Genomic DNA, 17827 nt, shown 5'->3' with positions numbered 1-17827 from the left:
CAGCGCACTGGAATTGACAGAGCAAGGACCCTCCAGAAGAACCCGGGACATCGTCAGCAGGAAATCCCATATTCGCCTTCACATGGGACAACAAATCAGACAGCATATCCTTACCTATATATTTGCCTTTGACAACATCATTCTCCAGATCACCATCCTCCGACCCAGAGGAAGAAGAAGCAGAAGGGCGCGGAACACCACCAGACCTGGACTTGGACCGTGACCCCTTAGACCTGGGACCCCCATCTCCAACAAGGTCTACCTTATCAGCGCCTTCAATCTGGCATCACCACCATGGGTACGACGCCTGGACCTCGCAGGAGAAGGAGAGGATGAAGAAGAAGAAGAGGAAGACTCCTCAATATGCCTGCTCTTCTTCGAGTGCTTCCCCATGATGAACTCAGCAGAACCAGACAGCCACCAAAGACCGCCAAAGGCCAGCAGGCAAAACGCTGAAGGAAAGCACCAGCCCACAGCAAGAAGTGCCTCGAGAAACACCAGGAACAGCAGAAAACGAACAGGATCCTTCCCACACAGTGGCAACTAAGCAGCAGCACCACTCGCCACCAAGAGACAAAAGAATGCAGGCATCTCAGGTGAACTCACATAATTAAAGGGGCAAAAAAACGAGAAAAAAAAACGCTAAGCGGTACTAACAAGGGAAGAGCCGGCAAGCCTCCAAACAAACACCACCGCCGGCCGTCCATTGAAAGGCCTGACTCCCTGCCCCACACAAAGGAAGTCAGGCACGCCCCGGCAGGAAGCGCCCCAGCCGCACGGGGGCCGCCGCACCACCGGAGCCACAGGAACCAGCGCCGCGTCTCCGAGCAAGCCAAGCAGGACAGAGACGCGGCTGAACACTCCCAGAGCCACTGCAGGTCCAAAACAGCAGCAAGAAAAGCGGCAGCCAGGAAGAGAATCCAGGGAACCCCTCGAGCCCGGCAGGAGGGGAAACCGGGAAGACACCAGCCCCACCTGAAGCCCAGCAACAGGTAGGCTCCAGGAGCCAACCGGCTCCTGGAAATGCAGAAAACCAGTCGAAGACAGAAAAAAGAACAGGAGGCATGCTGGGTACTGTACCCTTATGTACTCCCTATAGGGAGAGGGAGGGGCGTACGAGCATTCCTGCTTTTCTTTTTTCTGTCGATGAGATAGTTAATCTCGCTTGTAAGTATGAAGGGGACGAGGACAGGAGGTACCTGGGGGTAATGCTCTCCACTCATCATTTTCCCAATACCCATCCCACCCTCTTTTCACCACATGAGGCGTTGCTTGCCCCATGCCATGTCCCTCAGGTACCATGCCAGCCACATCCTCCATTGTTTTTATTTCATCCCAGGATAGCACTACTTCTCTTCGATGCCCCACACTGTTCCCGGTCTTTGGTCGTCCATCGTCTTGATGCTGCTAGGAACTGGTTCCCTTTGTTATTGTGAAGGCCCATCAATTAGACATCTCCCCAGAGCTGGATTGATTTGATTCATATTGAGTCTGATGACAAGATAAAAATGCTTATTTGATAACTACATGTACCAGAGTGCACCTCGGGCAGTTAGTTTCAAAACTTGTCAGTGTAACTGGCCACTTCAGATCGAGCTGCATATACAAAATAAAGCAATCAACAACTGAAAGATGACCAGTGAGCCTTTGCAAAGGGCCTGCCACTGTGCAGCAAAATGTGTGGCAGCGTGTTAGTAACTTTTAATCCATTTGAGTTGTGCAGCAGATGATGGATTTTTTGACAAATGGGGCAATCCTATAATTATACAGAAAAAGCAGTGAAATCAGAAATACATAAATCCTATTTCCCTGCCTGCAAGCGATGCTCAGAATCTCCAGTGGGGGCCATCAATGTTTAGAAACAGGGGAGCAGTTTTAAACCATTGATTCGTTTGCATTCATGTGCACTGAGCTCTTTCCTAGGAGTTCTGTCTTTACAATCTCTAGTAAATCCTGAAGGGACTGTGAAGCAGCTATAAGACCACGAGCAACTTCAGGATCATAGTGAGGTAGATATTAAATGTACTACAGAGGACGATTTTCCAAGGTCAAATTCCCCTACGAGGTCCTTGTTGGTGCAATCAAGAATAAAAGTGCAAACTGTAACTGATTAAAGTTAGTGCTCAGGTAAAAGTAGAAGGCTGTATTAATATTTCACCTTTGGAACGTGTGACTGGGTGATTTTATACTGGTTGGTTGTGGTAATTAACTTCATAACCTCTTCCTACCAAGGCCTCCATTCATTGATGACGTATAAACCCCCTAGCACTAAACAGCAATGGTTTTGATACTGAGTAAATCAGTCATTGCGGACGATTATGGCTACTGTACACTGCTAAACCAATCACAATTATTGTTCGTGGGCTTCAGAGATTTTTAAACAATTCACCTTTACAGAACATAATTAATGGTTGTTATTAACATATCCTGCAGCTTGTTGATGCTAGAAACTTTTAAGCCATTTACTCACAGTTTACACTTGTTTTATTGGAAATGTCTTAAACTACTTATTAAGGGTGCCTAAGGTCAATTACGACTAATTGGCCAATCACTATTGGAGCTTGTTGCTGATGATTTCTAAAGTGCTTAACATTAAAACTTGAAGTTGTTACTGACTTCTAACTCATTCACAATTGGATTTGCCACCTGCTAACCATTGGTAAAACTTCTATTATTATATATTATTATTAACTATTGGAGCATGATTCTATTAGTTTCTAGTCTACCACTTGCCTGTCCAGCATGATGCCATTGCTCACTTCTAAAACACTCATCATTAAAAGCATGTCATTAGTGTCTTTTACACTATACACAATTAAAGCATGAAGTCACTAGTGGCTACTAAAGCGCCCACCATTGGAGCATGATGTCATTGGTTACTTCTAAATCACTCACTATTGGCTAATGATGTTATTATGGACTCGCCACTGAATATTGAGGCATTACCGTTCTTGACGGTGGCTTTCAGCAAGTTCACAACCACTTTGATTGCCCCTCTTAGATGTATCTATAGGAAAGGCCTTCTTAATCTTGATAACAATAATGAGCCAATTGAGTACTCATCTTCCTATCTTTCTATATTATCCATTCTGCCCAATGCATTTGGATGTGGAACATGTCTCCCATTCTGCCCCAAAATGGTTCTTCTTTGTGCTTCTAATTGTTTTAAAATTGTATTTGGTCCCACCCTTCCGTGTTCCTTAATTAATGTTGGGACTCCTATGACCTCTCGCACCCCTGTTTTTTCTTTGGGAGAAAAAACCTATATTGCCACTCCAACTCTGAAAAACCTATCTATTATCACTCAAAACATTCAGTAACGTGCAAGCAGCATAGGAGAAAATTGAGTACTTTTATTGCCATTTGTAGCTTCTAGTCTGTGTTCTCATTCAAACTGTGGACTGCTTTTGTTCTTCAGATGTTTTCCGATCCTACTAAATTTGTGCTCCCAGTGGCCGGGAACCCAGATCCGGACACCCCTAACCGTGCCACTTTCCAGTAGAGTGAAATATTTAGTTGAGAAGATTGTTCTGGGAAAGAATGTTAATTTAATGAAGTTGAGTAGATCAATATTGATGAATCTAAAATTCTCTTGCACAAAAGTAAAAATTATCGCCTTAATCACTTTGGTGCCTCCTCTAGGTTCTGTGCTACTATATAAATATAACTTGAATGTAATGTAATACAAACAAATTAAAATAAGCATGAAACAGAGAATACGGACAGAATATAGTACTCAGATTTAGAAGAACACAAAGCAAAATATGATAAACTTCAGCTCATTTTGGTCTATTAGTTAAGTCTAATCAAGTAACTAGCAAGATGGAAGGGGCGTCTTGGTCTTTTGAAAGACTTTGACATCAAATTCTTGCTCTAGGACTCAATTACACAAAATGTAGTACTGTACACAAAAAAAGGTAGTACTTTGTTCTACTGAAAAGAAAACCCAAACCAATGGGGAATTCGAATAATTTGCACCTACATGGGCAGATGGAAAGACAGCCAAATGTCTCATTTTAGAAGAGAGTACCTCTATGTGGTCCTCCCAAAGGAAAGGTACATCAGGAGCTCCAATATCTGGGCATGGGAAGGGTCCGTGGAACAAACTCACTCACACTCAGAAAGTCTCACCAGGAAAGGTGTATAAGCACACTCAGATCTAGACCAGCTTAATTGTGGTATCTTTCTGAAAGGGGGTGTTTGACATTTCACTGATAGCTCCACAACGTCAATTCTGCCTTTGGTGGTAATGGTGCGAGAGGGCTAGAGCCCCAGGAAAGCTAATGATATTAAATTTATATTGAGAAATAATCCCTTCAAAATTCAACACTGCTTTGAAATTAGCATATCCCCTCTAAAAAAGTTTAAACATTAGGAAAAACACCGAAAAATAAGATATGTAGAGCAGAAGGATAAAAGGAAACACAGAAAATATGGAAAAGATAGAAGGCAGAAGAGGAAAAAACAGAAGAGGAAAAAGACGTATGGGGTTACTCTCCTCCTCCAAGGGAGGGATAAAAAAAAGGGAAAAAGAAAAGTAATATAACAAAGATGAAGGTACAGGGAAAACAGTAAAAAATAGAAAAAGATGAAGAGAAGAGGACTAAAAATGACATGGGGCTGGGGGTTATTCCCCGTTAGGAAAAAAGATGGATGGAGGAAAACAAGGGGAAGAATAGCGTCTTGAAATGAAAACATACACAATAGGAAGAGAAACAAATATAACTCAGGAGAAAAACGAAGCAAACAATGTAGATGTAATAAATGGGAAGTAAAACAACGTAGGCGTAACAAATCAAACTAACGATGTGCATTCAAATTGGTTACACTGCCACTGTATTCTGTGTAATTTATGGACGCTACCTTTTTATGGGGGAGGGGGGAAGAGAGCGGTTACACAAATTACACATTATAATGGCCCATCAATTTTTATCTGCTTTTTCTCATAACCTGGCCACAAATACCCCCTTATGTTTGCAAAGTCTGCTTCGAATCCCTCACTTATGATATCCTTCATACTTGGAGCTCATCCGACTGCAGCGTGGGCCACAGCTTACAGAGGACAAAGGACAGACAAGCATCTACAGCATGGCATTATTACAACCATCAATATTCTAGGTTTTGAGCCTTACCATAGACTTTCCTCCAGCCGGCACAGACCTGCTTTTCTGCAACAATAAAAAAGTAGTTTTGATACAAAAGGTAAGCTGCGGTCAAAGAATACAAAATAATGTAGGTCTAAGCCACACAAGTGCTGCAGTGAAAAGACAGACATACTTCATTTTGTTAATCAACTGGGGATGTTGTTTTGGGTGAATGACATTGCTGTAGCAGCTTATTAAATACTTGGATAAAAAAGTAATAACAAAGCACAATATTTATTTGCCACACAGTGTCTAACACACAGAGTGGTTATTTCAATGACACAGACTACTACAACAAAGTATTCCTTTTGAAGCCAATACATACTTTTACTTTTATAGTGGCAACTCCTCAATAATAAAGTTTTACAAAACCCATGAAAAAAACAGATCAAGCGGTGACAAAGCCTAATGTTTTGCAGTCAACGTCGGACCTCTTGGCTTTGCCAAAGCTTGTTTTTATTAGAGAGTTTAATCCACAAAATCGAGCTAAGCCCATCTTTGAAAATGCCACGGTTGAACGCGGAAAGTCAGGGGGATTTCGTGGACAATTAGTTTCACAATTTCAAACGCTTTGCCTGAGGGTTAAACTTGTGTTTTACTTCTAGCTTGGGAGTGCAGCTGTCTGCACGCCTGTTGTTACCAATGCTTTAAAATATGCACAAAGTGGGCTTTGGCTCCTCCACAGAGTATTACAATCTATGAGGGACAATTTTATTTTTGAAATGCACACTGAATCATCACACAATAAATGCTTTTTAAAATAGATGCAATCTATGGGGAAAGTAATCTTTCTTTTATTTATTTTTTCACAGTAGCTGGATGTTTTTTTAATAGATCAGGCAGAACTCAAAATCAAGGCCAATGCATGTGTTGCGCATCCCAGAAGAAACATGACTTTATTCCATTTTACACAATGCTATGTTATGTTAATTGCCATTTATATAGCGCAACTGTCTCTAAGCACTTGTTGACAACAATACAACCACAGATCACATAAATTATGTCCGGGGAAATATTGAATGGTTATGTTTTTGGTAAGTACAACTAAACATTAAGCATGGGCGAATTTTGCGGATCTCGCGTTCGCGAATTTTGCGGATTTGCGAACTCGCAATCCGCAAAATCCGCGAATTCCCGCGAATTTGCGGATTTTTTTTTTGTGTTCGCCCGTGTTTCTGCCAGTTCGCGAGGGTTTTTACAATTTCGCAATTTGCGAACTTACCTGTCGGGTCGCAAGTTTTGCGAACTTGTTGTTTCTACGTGTCCAGCCTGTTTGGGACACTCTTCTTCATCACTGCCACTCTCTGTCACCACTGCCACTCTCTGACTACTCATGCCACCCTCTGGCCCACCCATGCCACCCTCTGTTTCATCACCACACCCTCTGGTTGTCCAGTGTACATTATTTTCGGCAAAGCAAAGCACACCTTCCCTGCCTCAAGTGACCTGAATTAATTTGGGGCTGATTAATGTGTCACAGAATATTTTTTTAGCTGGCACCTGCTTCCTTAGTGCGCCCTGATTAGTGATCTTTTGCACTTGCTAAGTGCTTTCATTGTTGCAAAATTAGTTACAACACCTGCCCTGCCCCAACTGACAATAATGAATTAGGGGCTGATTAATGGATTTTAACTTCCAGCCTGGCTCCTGCTTGTCTCCCTTAGCTGTAATTCAGGACCTTTGTGGCATATGTGTAACTATTCTGAGGTTCAGAGCAGGGTCACATAATAGTTGCAACTGGCAACTGAACTCTGGAGGGGCCCCTCAGGAAGCACTACAGGAAATGGCTACTAATGATGAGCCTGAACTTTTGAACCTGGCAAGTAGTTTCAGTTTTGCTAAGATCGTATTTCTGCAATTTAGCACTTATTCGCGGGGCGCGAAGTTGTACTGGGAAGCCGCGAACTCACGCGAACAGTGCGAGCAGTGCGAGCAAAATCCGCTGCTCGCGGATTTACGGATTTTGCGGGAGATTCGCGAATCTTGCGGATTGCGAATTTCGTGAAAATCCGCAAAATCCGCGAGCGAAACGGATTTTCCGCCCATACCTACTAAACATTGCGTTCTGTAGGATTAGTAAGTTGCATCAAAAAACAGTTATGCATACATTTTCATTTAATTGCTGTTCCAAGGCAACGAGCAACCTTCTTGGACTAGCGTGGTGCACTACCCCAGCTACACAACCAAACGTCTGCACTTTCTTTGCCGGACAGCACTCAGTACACACTGCAACTTGCAGCAGGCGCCTGTACTCGACCTAAAACAATGCTGAAGAAGTGCTTCATTTGTTAAAAAAGTGCAGGCTGCCAAAGTTTTCTTAGGATCCTGCAGCTTGGAGTGCTGAAAGCCAGGGTACCAAATATGAAAGCTGCCAGGTCGTGAGTCACCATTTTCTCCCACCAACCTAACCTTCCTGACTTAACACATTCTTCCTGATTCCTTTTCATCCCTTCTTTCTCCCTTTCTCACCTTTCTGATCTTTCACTTCCTCCTTTGCCTCCTGCCCTCTAGGTTTAATTTAATGGTAAACGGTAAGCTCAGGTCAGCAAAAGGAGGGCAGGCGCCCAACTTCTGTAAGCACCGACACAAATAAAGCACTGGCTGAATATGCCACTCATATTATTCCTCCTACAAATTGTGCTTGCCCACAGCACACTAATGTACCCTGTGCCTCTGGTGTGGAGTCAGCAACCCAGACTGGGAAAGTGAGTCATGGGTAATAATTAGGCCTGGTTGTGAAATTATGATCCTCTCGCTGAGTTTGCAGAACTTTTCCCACTCTGTATAGCGTGCTGAGTTCTGAAAAACTCTGCTCTGTGGATGGAGCTTTTCTCCCTGCTCGTGCTCATCAACAGTTAAGATGGTGAGTATGTGCGAAGAAAATCCTACTCCAGAGCACCTCCCAACAAGATTTCTCAATGCGGGCGGTCACGGATGGCCTGTACCGCTCACGTTGAGAAAACTTCTGGTCGCATTGAGGAAGCCGCCCCTGAGTACTACATCTACTCGAGCAGCAGAAAGAAGTAGCACCCTCTTGTGCTGCGTGTGGTGCTGTTCACGCTGATTTTCCAGTGCAGGACAAACACACAGCGCTAGAAATCAGCATGAACAGAGTGACCTAACGCACTCCACCACTTGTTGAACTCCAGGTAGTGCAACAGAGTTTTTTGGCCACTTCATGGAGTTTGCTGCCTTCAATTACTATTTCCTTAACCCCTTCACTGCGGCGGCTATTCCGCCGCAGTGCTAAGGGGGCGGGGCGGCCGCGCGGCGGAAAAATGCTGGTGACGGAACTGCTCTGTCACCAGCCGCAGTTGCGCTGTGCTCATGACGGAGCGGTTCCGTCACGGCCCCGCCCGTTCAATAGAACATTCAACGCAGGCGCAGAATCCGCGCCGCGCAGGCATTCCGAGCGGGCCGTGACGGAACCGCTCCGTCATCAGCACATCGCGACCGCGGCTGATGACGGAGTGGTTCCGTCACCAGCTGGGGAGGGGGTTAAAATTGGAACGTTACTAAGAACCTTATAGTTGAAAACAAAATCTGCAGAGAATTTATGCGGTAAGGCATGTTTTAGAAAGCTAAATGCTGTTTTTCCTTTAAACAGACTTGTTGCATTTGTATGGTGTTTACTGAGATGTAACTACTTCTTTGCTTTGATACCAACTATTGTCATCATACTTTAAAATCTATCATTGGCATTTTACATACTTTAAAATAATGAAAGCCTGAGTTGTTCAGGCCAATATTTGAAACAGTGAAACTCTCCTGCTTCATACAGCTCTCAGCAGCTGGTGCACGAACGGGTAGCAATTTCACTGCATAGGTAAACGTTCTAAAGGTGCTAATTCCTCACAATGTCCTGCACATTGTCACTAAATGTGTGGTATTGTAGAAAAAGGAGAAAGGGAAGTTATCGTAAAACAGAAAAGGTAAGTTAGTTGGGGTGAAAGGAATCAAGGAACAGATGAAAAAATTAAGGAAACCATCAATGAAAGATCAGATGGATAAAAGAGAGTTAGAGAGGAATTGAGAGAACCAATGCATGGGTTCAGGCAGAGGTAAAAGGAAGGACATCATGAAGCGATTGTGATAGGAGGGTTGAAGAAAGAAAACACACTGAAAGGATGGAGTGATGAATGTAGAGCTTGAAAAATAATATAAATAACAGAAGACAAGGAAAATGAATGGAACAAAAGGAAATAAGAAAGAGTGATGAAAGAAGACTTAAACAGCAACATTGGAAAGAAGATGTAAAGAAAAGTATGACAGGAAAAAGAACAGCCAGCAGTAGCAGAATGGATGAAGATGAAAATGGATAAAAAAGGAATAAAGTTGGTAGAACAGATGAAAAAAGCAATAATAACAAGGAGGAAGGTATAAAACAGGGAAGAAGTAAGGAAGGATGGTAATTTGGAGAATTAAGCTACAAATCTTTGAAGATATTAGTGAGGAAAAGTGTGAAGGAATGAGTAAAAGAGAGATAGCACAAGGAAATACTGAAGAGAAAAAGGAAAGAATAAAAGAACAGTTTGAAGGCAGAAATAAAGAAAAGAGGGATCAAGGACTCATGCTGTTGCCATGCACAATGTTGTTTTCAATAATGTCATTTCAGATGTTGCAGTGGTGTTATTAATCTTGTCACAGAACATGTCAAAAGTGATGTAATATGTGAGGTAATTAGCAGTGCAGACTGAGTTGTACTTAATGTAGGGCACAAGTTTGAGGTAACTATAACTGGTGAATATCTGCATTTTTTTATGTTAAGATGGCATGTTTTCACATTATTATAATCACCCTTCAATCTGTGTTTTTTCAATTAATTTCCAAGGTTTTGCTCAGTGTAAATTAGAATATTATTACCATACTTAACTATAACGTCACTTTAATCTGTGTTTGATTCATTGAATTTCTAGTTTTTTTTATGTAAAGGTATATTTTATTACCATATGTAACACCAACCCCACACCGCGCACAGCCTTCAACCTGCGCAGAGTGGGGTTGGCCATAGGATCTGACCTGCGGGCAATCCCTACATCCAAGCCCCTGCAGGAAGCCAACCATCAGTAGGGCACGGCTGTCTGCTGTGTATGGCCAGGTCTTGCATCCAAGGCCCCCCTAAATGTCAACACCACTCCACGCACAGCCTTTGGCTGTGCACAGCCTGGGGTTGACTCAGGAGCTGCCCTTTGGCCAGGTCCTGCGTCCAGCCCCTGAGGGCAGCAAACCCCAGCAGGACGACAACTCCACGCTGCGCAAGGCCATTGGTCATGCATAGCATGGGTTTAACCACAGCAACGACCCTATCTACAAACCATGGCAGCAGCCAACCACCCACCATGCATGTCCTTTGGACGTGCGCAGTGCAGTGTTCGCTAAAGACAGTCAATGCCATGCTGTGCACAGCCGAAGGGCGCATGGCTAACAGCCTGTTTGCATGAACCCACCGCAAACACTGAGGGCCAGCCCCCTTTTAACACCTTAGCTGCGGCGCAAATATCCCTCCCCAGTGCTGCGCTGTCCATTGGAACTAATGCTGAATGGACGTCCAATGGTCGTGCGCAGCACTGGGGAGGTAGCGCTCATGACGACCGTTGGCCGTCAGCAGCGCTTAAGAGGTTAAAATATTTTTTAATCCTGCAAGTCTCCGGCGGGAGCCCACGAAGGCCCCTGCAATCTGTGAGACTGCTATGGGAGTCTAGGGAGCATGCTGACTTGCACAAAACATTTGCAGGTTTGCTGATACCGAAAAGAAAAAGTTATTTCGTTTTGGGCCTGAGAGGGCCAACTGGGACCCCCTCTTCCTACACGTTTAAGGGTCCGAGTACCCCTACCATGCCCCCTTGAACTTCATTTAATAAATAAACTTTCAGGCTACAAGGAACATGGTCCTGTGTCTTGAAATGGTGGCTGCAGGATTTCTCATCATGTTGCGCCAGCCAACCACAGAGCAAGTTCCCATGGTCGCCCTCGCTCCCACAGAAACGAGATGGCAACCAGGAAAAAAAAGCCTGCATGGCCAACCAGATGGCACTATTTTTGGATTTCACATGACCATTGGACTCACCCGAGCATCTCACGAACCCAACTGTCCAGATATACAAAGCTTTTTTTAATTAATTTCTTAAAACCTACTGAACGGATTAATACCAAATCCCAAAAAGCACGCTTTTTTTTACCAAGATCTAGCTTGCTACCAAATATGGTGTAATTTCTTTCAGCTGTTTTGGCTGTAGCCCTTTCCAAAAATCCCTATGCATATTGCATTGTGAAATTGCCTTTTGGGACACTCCCTTTTTCTCTGTATCTGCTTAACGGATCAATCCAAAGCTTTCCAGGAATGAAATGCGGACCGAGCGATTGCCACTAGATGAGATTATTTCAAGCATTCCATCCATCACTTTTCTTATGTTTCAATTATATTATAGCATAGATGAGACTACGCTGCCTCCAGCTTAATGAGGACAAACCTGGGATTATCCTTAAAAGAAAGAGTCACCACATTAATAAACTGTGATCTCGAATCCCTTCCCTGATGCCTATTTAATGTTATGTTATGTTAGGTTATTTTTATTTGTACCGCGCACAGCTGCCCCAGCAAAGGGGCGTCCTGGCGCTTTGAGAAGGTAAACACAACACAGCATTAAAAGCGGGCAGAAAGAAGAAGAGACACAACAGATGAGCTAAACAAATAAAAAGGTCTTGATAGCCCGTCTAAACTGAAGGAGCTCATCGATGGCCCGGATTTGTGGAGGAAGAGAATTCCACCAGCTCGCTGCCAGGACTCGAAAGGAGCGGCCACCAATTCTGCTCAACTTAAAACGCAGGACCACTGCTAAGTTCTGGCCTAGCGATCTAAGAGTGCGAGAGGGGACATAGGGGATCAGCAGTTTCTCCAAGATTTGTGGGGAAGTGCCCTTGAGGATTTTAAATGCAAGGCAGAGAACCTTGAATCTAATCCTCTGCTTCACAGGGAGCCAGTGGAGAGAGCGCAGGGCATTGGACACCGAGCACCGCCTAGGCAGACCTGTCATCAGTCAAGAATCCACCGACAAATATAAAAAGAATAATTTCTTTCTTTTAGAATTAGAAAGCACTCTTTTTATGGGTTTACAGATAGACATAGATGAGAAAACAATTAAAATCATTTACAGGATCATTTGAATGGCTTTCAGCGGAAATGGGATTATAATGAAAGACATCTGCACGTTATCTTTAGACATTAGCAAGGCTTGGCCAACATGATCACAAGTAATACTCAGGACCAAACCTCAAGGCCTAGGAGATCCAATTTTTTTTTTAGATGTCAAAGTTTCACTTAAAAACTGGTCTATGGAGAGAAGACGCATAAGTCTCCACTACAAGTGCCCTGCTTATCAAAACACTTGCGGTAACTGCTATTAATGCACATATCACAATTATGGGTTTTATGATAAATATCGGCAGGCTTAACCTGCTAATCTATATTGCGGGGAAAAGGGCCGGCGTTTAGCCAGAATGAGGTAAACACCAAAATCTGAATGTGATTCCCCAAAAACTTCTAATTAGGTGATATTTATAGCATGAAATAAATACAGAGTTAGCGGAGTCACATTTTATCAGGTGCGATACACATCACACCATTTAAAGGGCTGCTCGAATGGGGCCATTGTCAAAAACTTGTAATCGGGTTGAATTTATCACATGCAATACATTTCTACTTAATGGAGTTGCATTTTATCATGCATAATAAAGATCACACCATTAAAGGGGCCTCTGATTATGAGGGCAAAAGTGTCTTGGAGACAAAAGTATAGTTTATATACTTTTCCATCCTTGCATGCTCTGCTATTCGGGCTAAAACTTAATCATCACCATCATAAAGCCGGATTTGTCGAGCTTGGCTAATCACCCATGAGGGCACCCAGGCACTGAGAGCACTACTGCCGGGGAGGGTTCAGTTGAACAGCCAGGTCTTGATTCCTTTCCTGAATTCCATCAGAGAGGATGAGGTCCGGAGGTGAAGTAGGAAGCCGTTCCATGACTTTGCTGCGAGGTAGGAGAAGGAGCGTCCTCCACTATGGCTGCGGCAGATATGGGGGGTGTGGGTGAGGCAGAGCGCAGGTGTATGGAGGGAAAGTGGAAGTTCAAGCGATGGTTGAAGTATTCTGGTCCTTGGTTGTGTAGTGCTTTGAAGGTGTGGCTCAGCATCTTGAAATGATATCTCTCCTGAATGGGGAGCCAGTGGAGCTTCTCGTGGTGGGAGTGATGTGGGTCGGCTTAGAGAGGTCTAGGCTGAGTCTGGCTGCAGAATTCTGTATGGTCTTCTGTCTCTTGAGGAGGTACGAGGTGATTCTTATGTAGAGTGTGTCGCTGTAGGCCAGTTGGCTGGTGACTAGGGCTTGGGTGACGGTCATTTTGGTGTTGATCGGGAGCAGCTTTAAGGTATTATGGAGCTTGAGAATGGTGAGGAAGCAGGTGGATGAGACTGCGTTGATCTGTCTATTCATGGTGATCTTACTGTCGAGGATGATGCCAAGATTGTGGACGTCGTTGGTCGGAGTGGATGAGGGTCTTAATTCGGGAAGTTATGAGGCGTCGGTCATGGGGAGGTGTTTTTCCCGACGATCAGAACTTCTGTCTATTCTGTGTTGAGCTTTTGGCAGTTGTCTTTCATTCTTTTTGGCGATGCTCGTCATGCATCACTGGAAATTGGTCAGTGTTGTCGAGGGGGAGGAGCTGGGTGTTATTGGCATAGGATATGATGCTTAGTACATGATTTCTGACGACGTTGATCAAGGGAGTCATCAAGGTGTTCAACAGGCACTAGCCTTGAAGGATGCTGCAGGTGGTGTTCTTGGTTTTCTAGGTGAAGAGAGGTAGGCAGATTCTCTGGGTTCTACCGGTAAGGAAGGAAAGAAACCATTTGAAGGTGTCTCCTTGGATTCCAATGAGATGAAGCCTTTTGATCAGAGTGTGGTGTAATACTGTGTTGAAAGCTGCTTAGAGGTGAGGAGGATCAGGGCTGTCAACTTTCCCTAGTCATGGAGGGATCTGGTGTCATCTGTAGCTGCCATCAAGGCTGTTGCCGTGCTGTGGTTAGTGCGGAATACGCATTGAGAAGTGTCCAGAAGATGGTTGCTCTCCAGGTGTTCTGTGAGGTGGCGGCTGATGGCCTTCTCAAGGACTTTGGTGGGAAAGGGCAGCAGAGAGATCAGGGTAGTAGTTCTTGAGTTTGTTGGGGTCGGTCGAGGTCTTTTTCAGTAGGCGCCTGACTTCTGCTTATTTCCATTCTTCGGGGAAGGGGGCTTCAGTGATAGATGCATTGAGGATGATGGTGAATAGGCTGCTGATTTTCTTGCTCCTGAAGATGAAAATGTGGTGGGGACAGAGGTCCGTGGGCGCTCCTGGGTGAACAGAGTCCAAAGAGTCAAACTTGGACGTTCTGTTTTTAACAGAAACTTGGCTGACTGAGAGCTCCGACCCGGACATTATCCAAGCACTACCTCCTGGGTACCTCATTAAAACCCTCAATAGACCGACAGGAACGGGAGGGGGCATCGCGATTATCTATCGTGACAACCTCGCATGTCAATTCAAAGACAGCCCCATTCTTGACAGTGAAAATGTCCTCTTTTCTTTACATCTGCCACCTTCTACCACACTAACTGGGGTGTTAATCTACCGTCCGCCTGGACAGGTAGGGAGTTTCATAAACTCACTCATTGATGCCATCTCCTCCCTGGCTTGCGGGACGCCAAACTTTACTATCCTCGGGGACTTAAATCTCCACTTCGATGATCAAGGCAATAAACTTGCCACAGACTTAAAAACTGATCTAAATTCCCTGAATCTTCAACTACTCAGTAATGTTCCCACCCACACGAAAGGACACCTATTGGATCCCATCTTCTCTAACCTCTCCAAACTCTCTGTTCAAATTCCTCTCCCTCTCCCCTGGTCTGACCACTTTATGGTTCCTTTTAAATTCCAACTTCCAGGGAAGATCTCGGATACCCCTTGCCCCCGGGCCCCGTCACGCCCATGGAAAAAACTAGACACTAGCCTATGGGAACGCTCTCTGTCCTCTGACCCACAGTCGACCCCGACCCCTCCAAAGCCGAAATTCAATTACATAATTGGATTAGCGACTCTCTCAATACAGTCCTACCACTCAAAGCCTTCCCTCCCAATAGGAAATCCTCCAAACATCCGTGGTTCACTGAGGAACTACGTGAATTAAGACGGAAAGGCAAAAGGCTTGAACGCCAATGGAGAAAGCACTGGAACACAGAAGACAGAAGTGGATACAAAGCCCACATTAGGCTCTACAAGAATGCATTAAAAACGGCACAGGCCGCCTGCTTTGAGGAGCAAATAGCAGCCGCGACCAACTCCGCAAAAGAGACCTATCGGATAGTCAAACTCCTCTCCAAAATACAGGAATCCCCTTCACCGCCAGACTTGGATGGCTCAAAATGCAACCAGATGGCCGAATTTTTTTCGAAAAAAATCGAAAAAACCCTCAACTTCCTCCCGGCGGCGCCAACTACACTAAGAGGCCCTTACCACCCGGCCTCCCAAGACACCCCGAGGTTGCTCTCCTTCCCCCAAATCACCTCTGAAACGTTCCTCAACATCCTGCATAAAGTCAAAAGCGGCGCCCCGTCAGACCCAGCTCCGATCAGCAAATTGAAGCAAGTCGCTTTCACTATAGCCCCTCCTCTCACCAATCTGATCAACGCCTCTTTCGAACATGGCATAGTCCCAGCAAACTGGAAAAAGGCCACTGTTAAGGCTCTCATAAAAAAACCGCATCTTGATCCCACAGACCCATCAAACTTTAGACCAATCTCACTGCTACCGGCGATGAGCAAAATCGCCGAGAGAGTAGCGAATCAACACCTTTCTGAGTTCCTAGAGACCAACCATCTCCTCTGCCAAACCCAGACGGGTTTCAGACCAGGACAAGAAATGGACACCGCATTGTTAGCCGTGGTCGAAGAAGCTAGGGGCATACTTGACGTAGGAGGTTCAGTGGCAGTGATCCTCCTCGACCTAAGTGCCGCCTTCGACACGATGGACCACGCAACCCTTGTTCACCGTCTTGAACTGATAGGAGTGGCGGATTCCGCTTTAGCCTGGATCTCATCCTTCCTTGAGGACAGGTCCTTTCAAGTGACGGATGGGCATTCCATCTCCAAAGCTCAGGCACTCAAGTGTGGGGTGCCCCAGGGGTCCTCCCTGAGCCCCACACTTTTTAACGTGTACATGGCACCCCTCGAGGATGTTGTCAAACCTTTTAGGATTAAATCAATAATGTACGCCGATGACACTCAGCTCGTCGTTTCCCTTAATCAATCAGACAACGCCCTCCCCAATTTATTTAACTGTCTGGAAAAAGTGCACCAATGGATGTGCGAGTCCCGGTTGAAGCTGAACGGGGAAAAATCAGAAATACTCCTCCTAGGAAATCCAAATAAAATCCCCACACCTCTTCCCTGGCCACCATGCATGGGATCTCCACCATCCCCAAAATCCGAAGTAAAAAGCCTAGGGATATGGTGGACCAGGAGCTCAGTTTCAAAACACAAGCGAGGAAAACTGCGGGAACGTGCTTCGGCTTGATGAAGATGGCACGAAAGATCCTCCATCTACTCCCCCCTCAATCCAGGAAGCTCTTGATGCAGGGGCTGGTGAACTCCAGATTGGACTATGGGAATGTCCTATATCTGGGGGCCCCAGCCTCTGTAGTACACAGATTCCAATGTGCTCAAAATGCGACGGCAAGAATACTCAAGGGAACCGCAGCAAGGAACTCGGCCAAGCCAGCCCTTAGAAGTCTGCACTGGCTACCAGTCAAGGAACGGGTCAACTTCAAGACCCTGTGCATTACCCATAGAATACTGCACAATGAAGGCCCTCCCATCCTCAGGTCTCTAGTATCCCATCAACAATCAAGCAGACAACTTAGATCTAACTCCCTCTCCCTGGCAAAAGTCCCCAGAATTAGGAAGGCCAAAACAGGTGGTCGCCTGTTTTCGTACAATGCCCCCAGACTATGGAATGCCCTCCCACTCGCCCTGAGGCAGGAACAAAACCACCTCAGATTTAGGAAAGGACTGAAGACCCTGCTCTTCCCCTGAGCACTCCCCCACTTGACTTCCCACCCTACAGGAATGTGTTCACTAGCGCCGGGATGCCTAAGGGTAGCTGTGCGCTCTACAAAACCCAAAATCAAATCAAATCAAATCAAATCATGATGGCAGTTATGTCTTGTGTAGTGAGCAGGTCCCAGGTGGTGAGCAGGTGTTCATGTTTTTCATTCATGTGAGGAGAAGGCTGAGGCTGTCAGTAGTGGTGCAGTGGAGTTCGAAGTTTCTGTAGATGGTGAAGATCTTGTCGTGGAAGAAGTCCGCATGGGTGTCACAGCGTTCCCGAGAAGAGGTGATGATATGTTCTGTGGCTGATGATGTTCAAGAGTTTTTTGCTGTGGTTGGAGCTTGCTTTCATGCGGTCAGCAAGGGTTCTTTTTACCGTCCATTCAGTAGTTGGTGGTATTGGTTAAGGGATGTCTTGAATGTGGCTCGGTCTGTGGGGTCCTTGCTTGTGAGCCATTTCCTTTCAAGTCATGGCTGTTAATGGAGGACCTCTAGGTCTTGGAGACTTTTGACGGGGGTGACTCTGATGGCTCAGTCTGAGAT

General features: G+C 45.1%; 1 protein-coding gene across 1 annotated transcript in view; it reads right to left on the bottom strand.

The window, feature by feature from the left end:
* PLCH2 (phospholipase C eta 2) overlaps positions 1 to 17827 on the bottom strand; it is a 548160-nt gene that overhangs the window by 174959 nt on the left and 355374 nt on the right. Inside the window, exon 11 of the mRNA XM_086921546.1 lies at positions 5133 to 5168. Coding sequence (XP_086777672.1) covers positions 5133 to 5168 — 36 coding nt within the window. The remainder of the gene's footprint in view (positions 1 to 5132; positions 5169 to 17827) is intronic.

Source organism: Lissotriton vulgaris, chromosome 5 (genome assembly GCF_964263255.1).
Source record: "Lissotriton vulgaris chromosome 5, aLisVul1.2, whole genome shotgun sequence".
Taxonomy (NCBI): domain Eukaryota; kingdom Metazoa; phylum Chordata; class Amphibia; order Caudata; family Salamandridae; genus Lissotriton; species Lissotriton vulgaris.
This window is presented reverse-complemented; position numbering and strand designations above follow the sequence as displayed.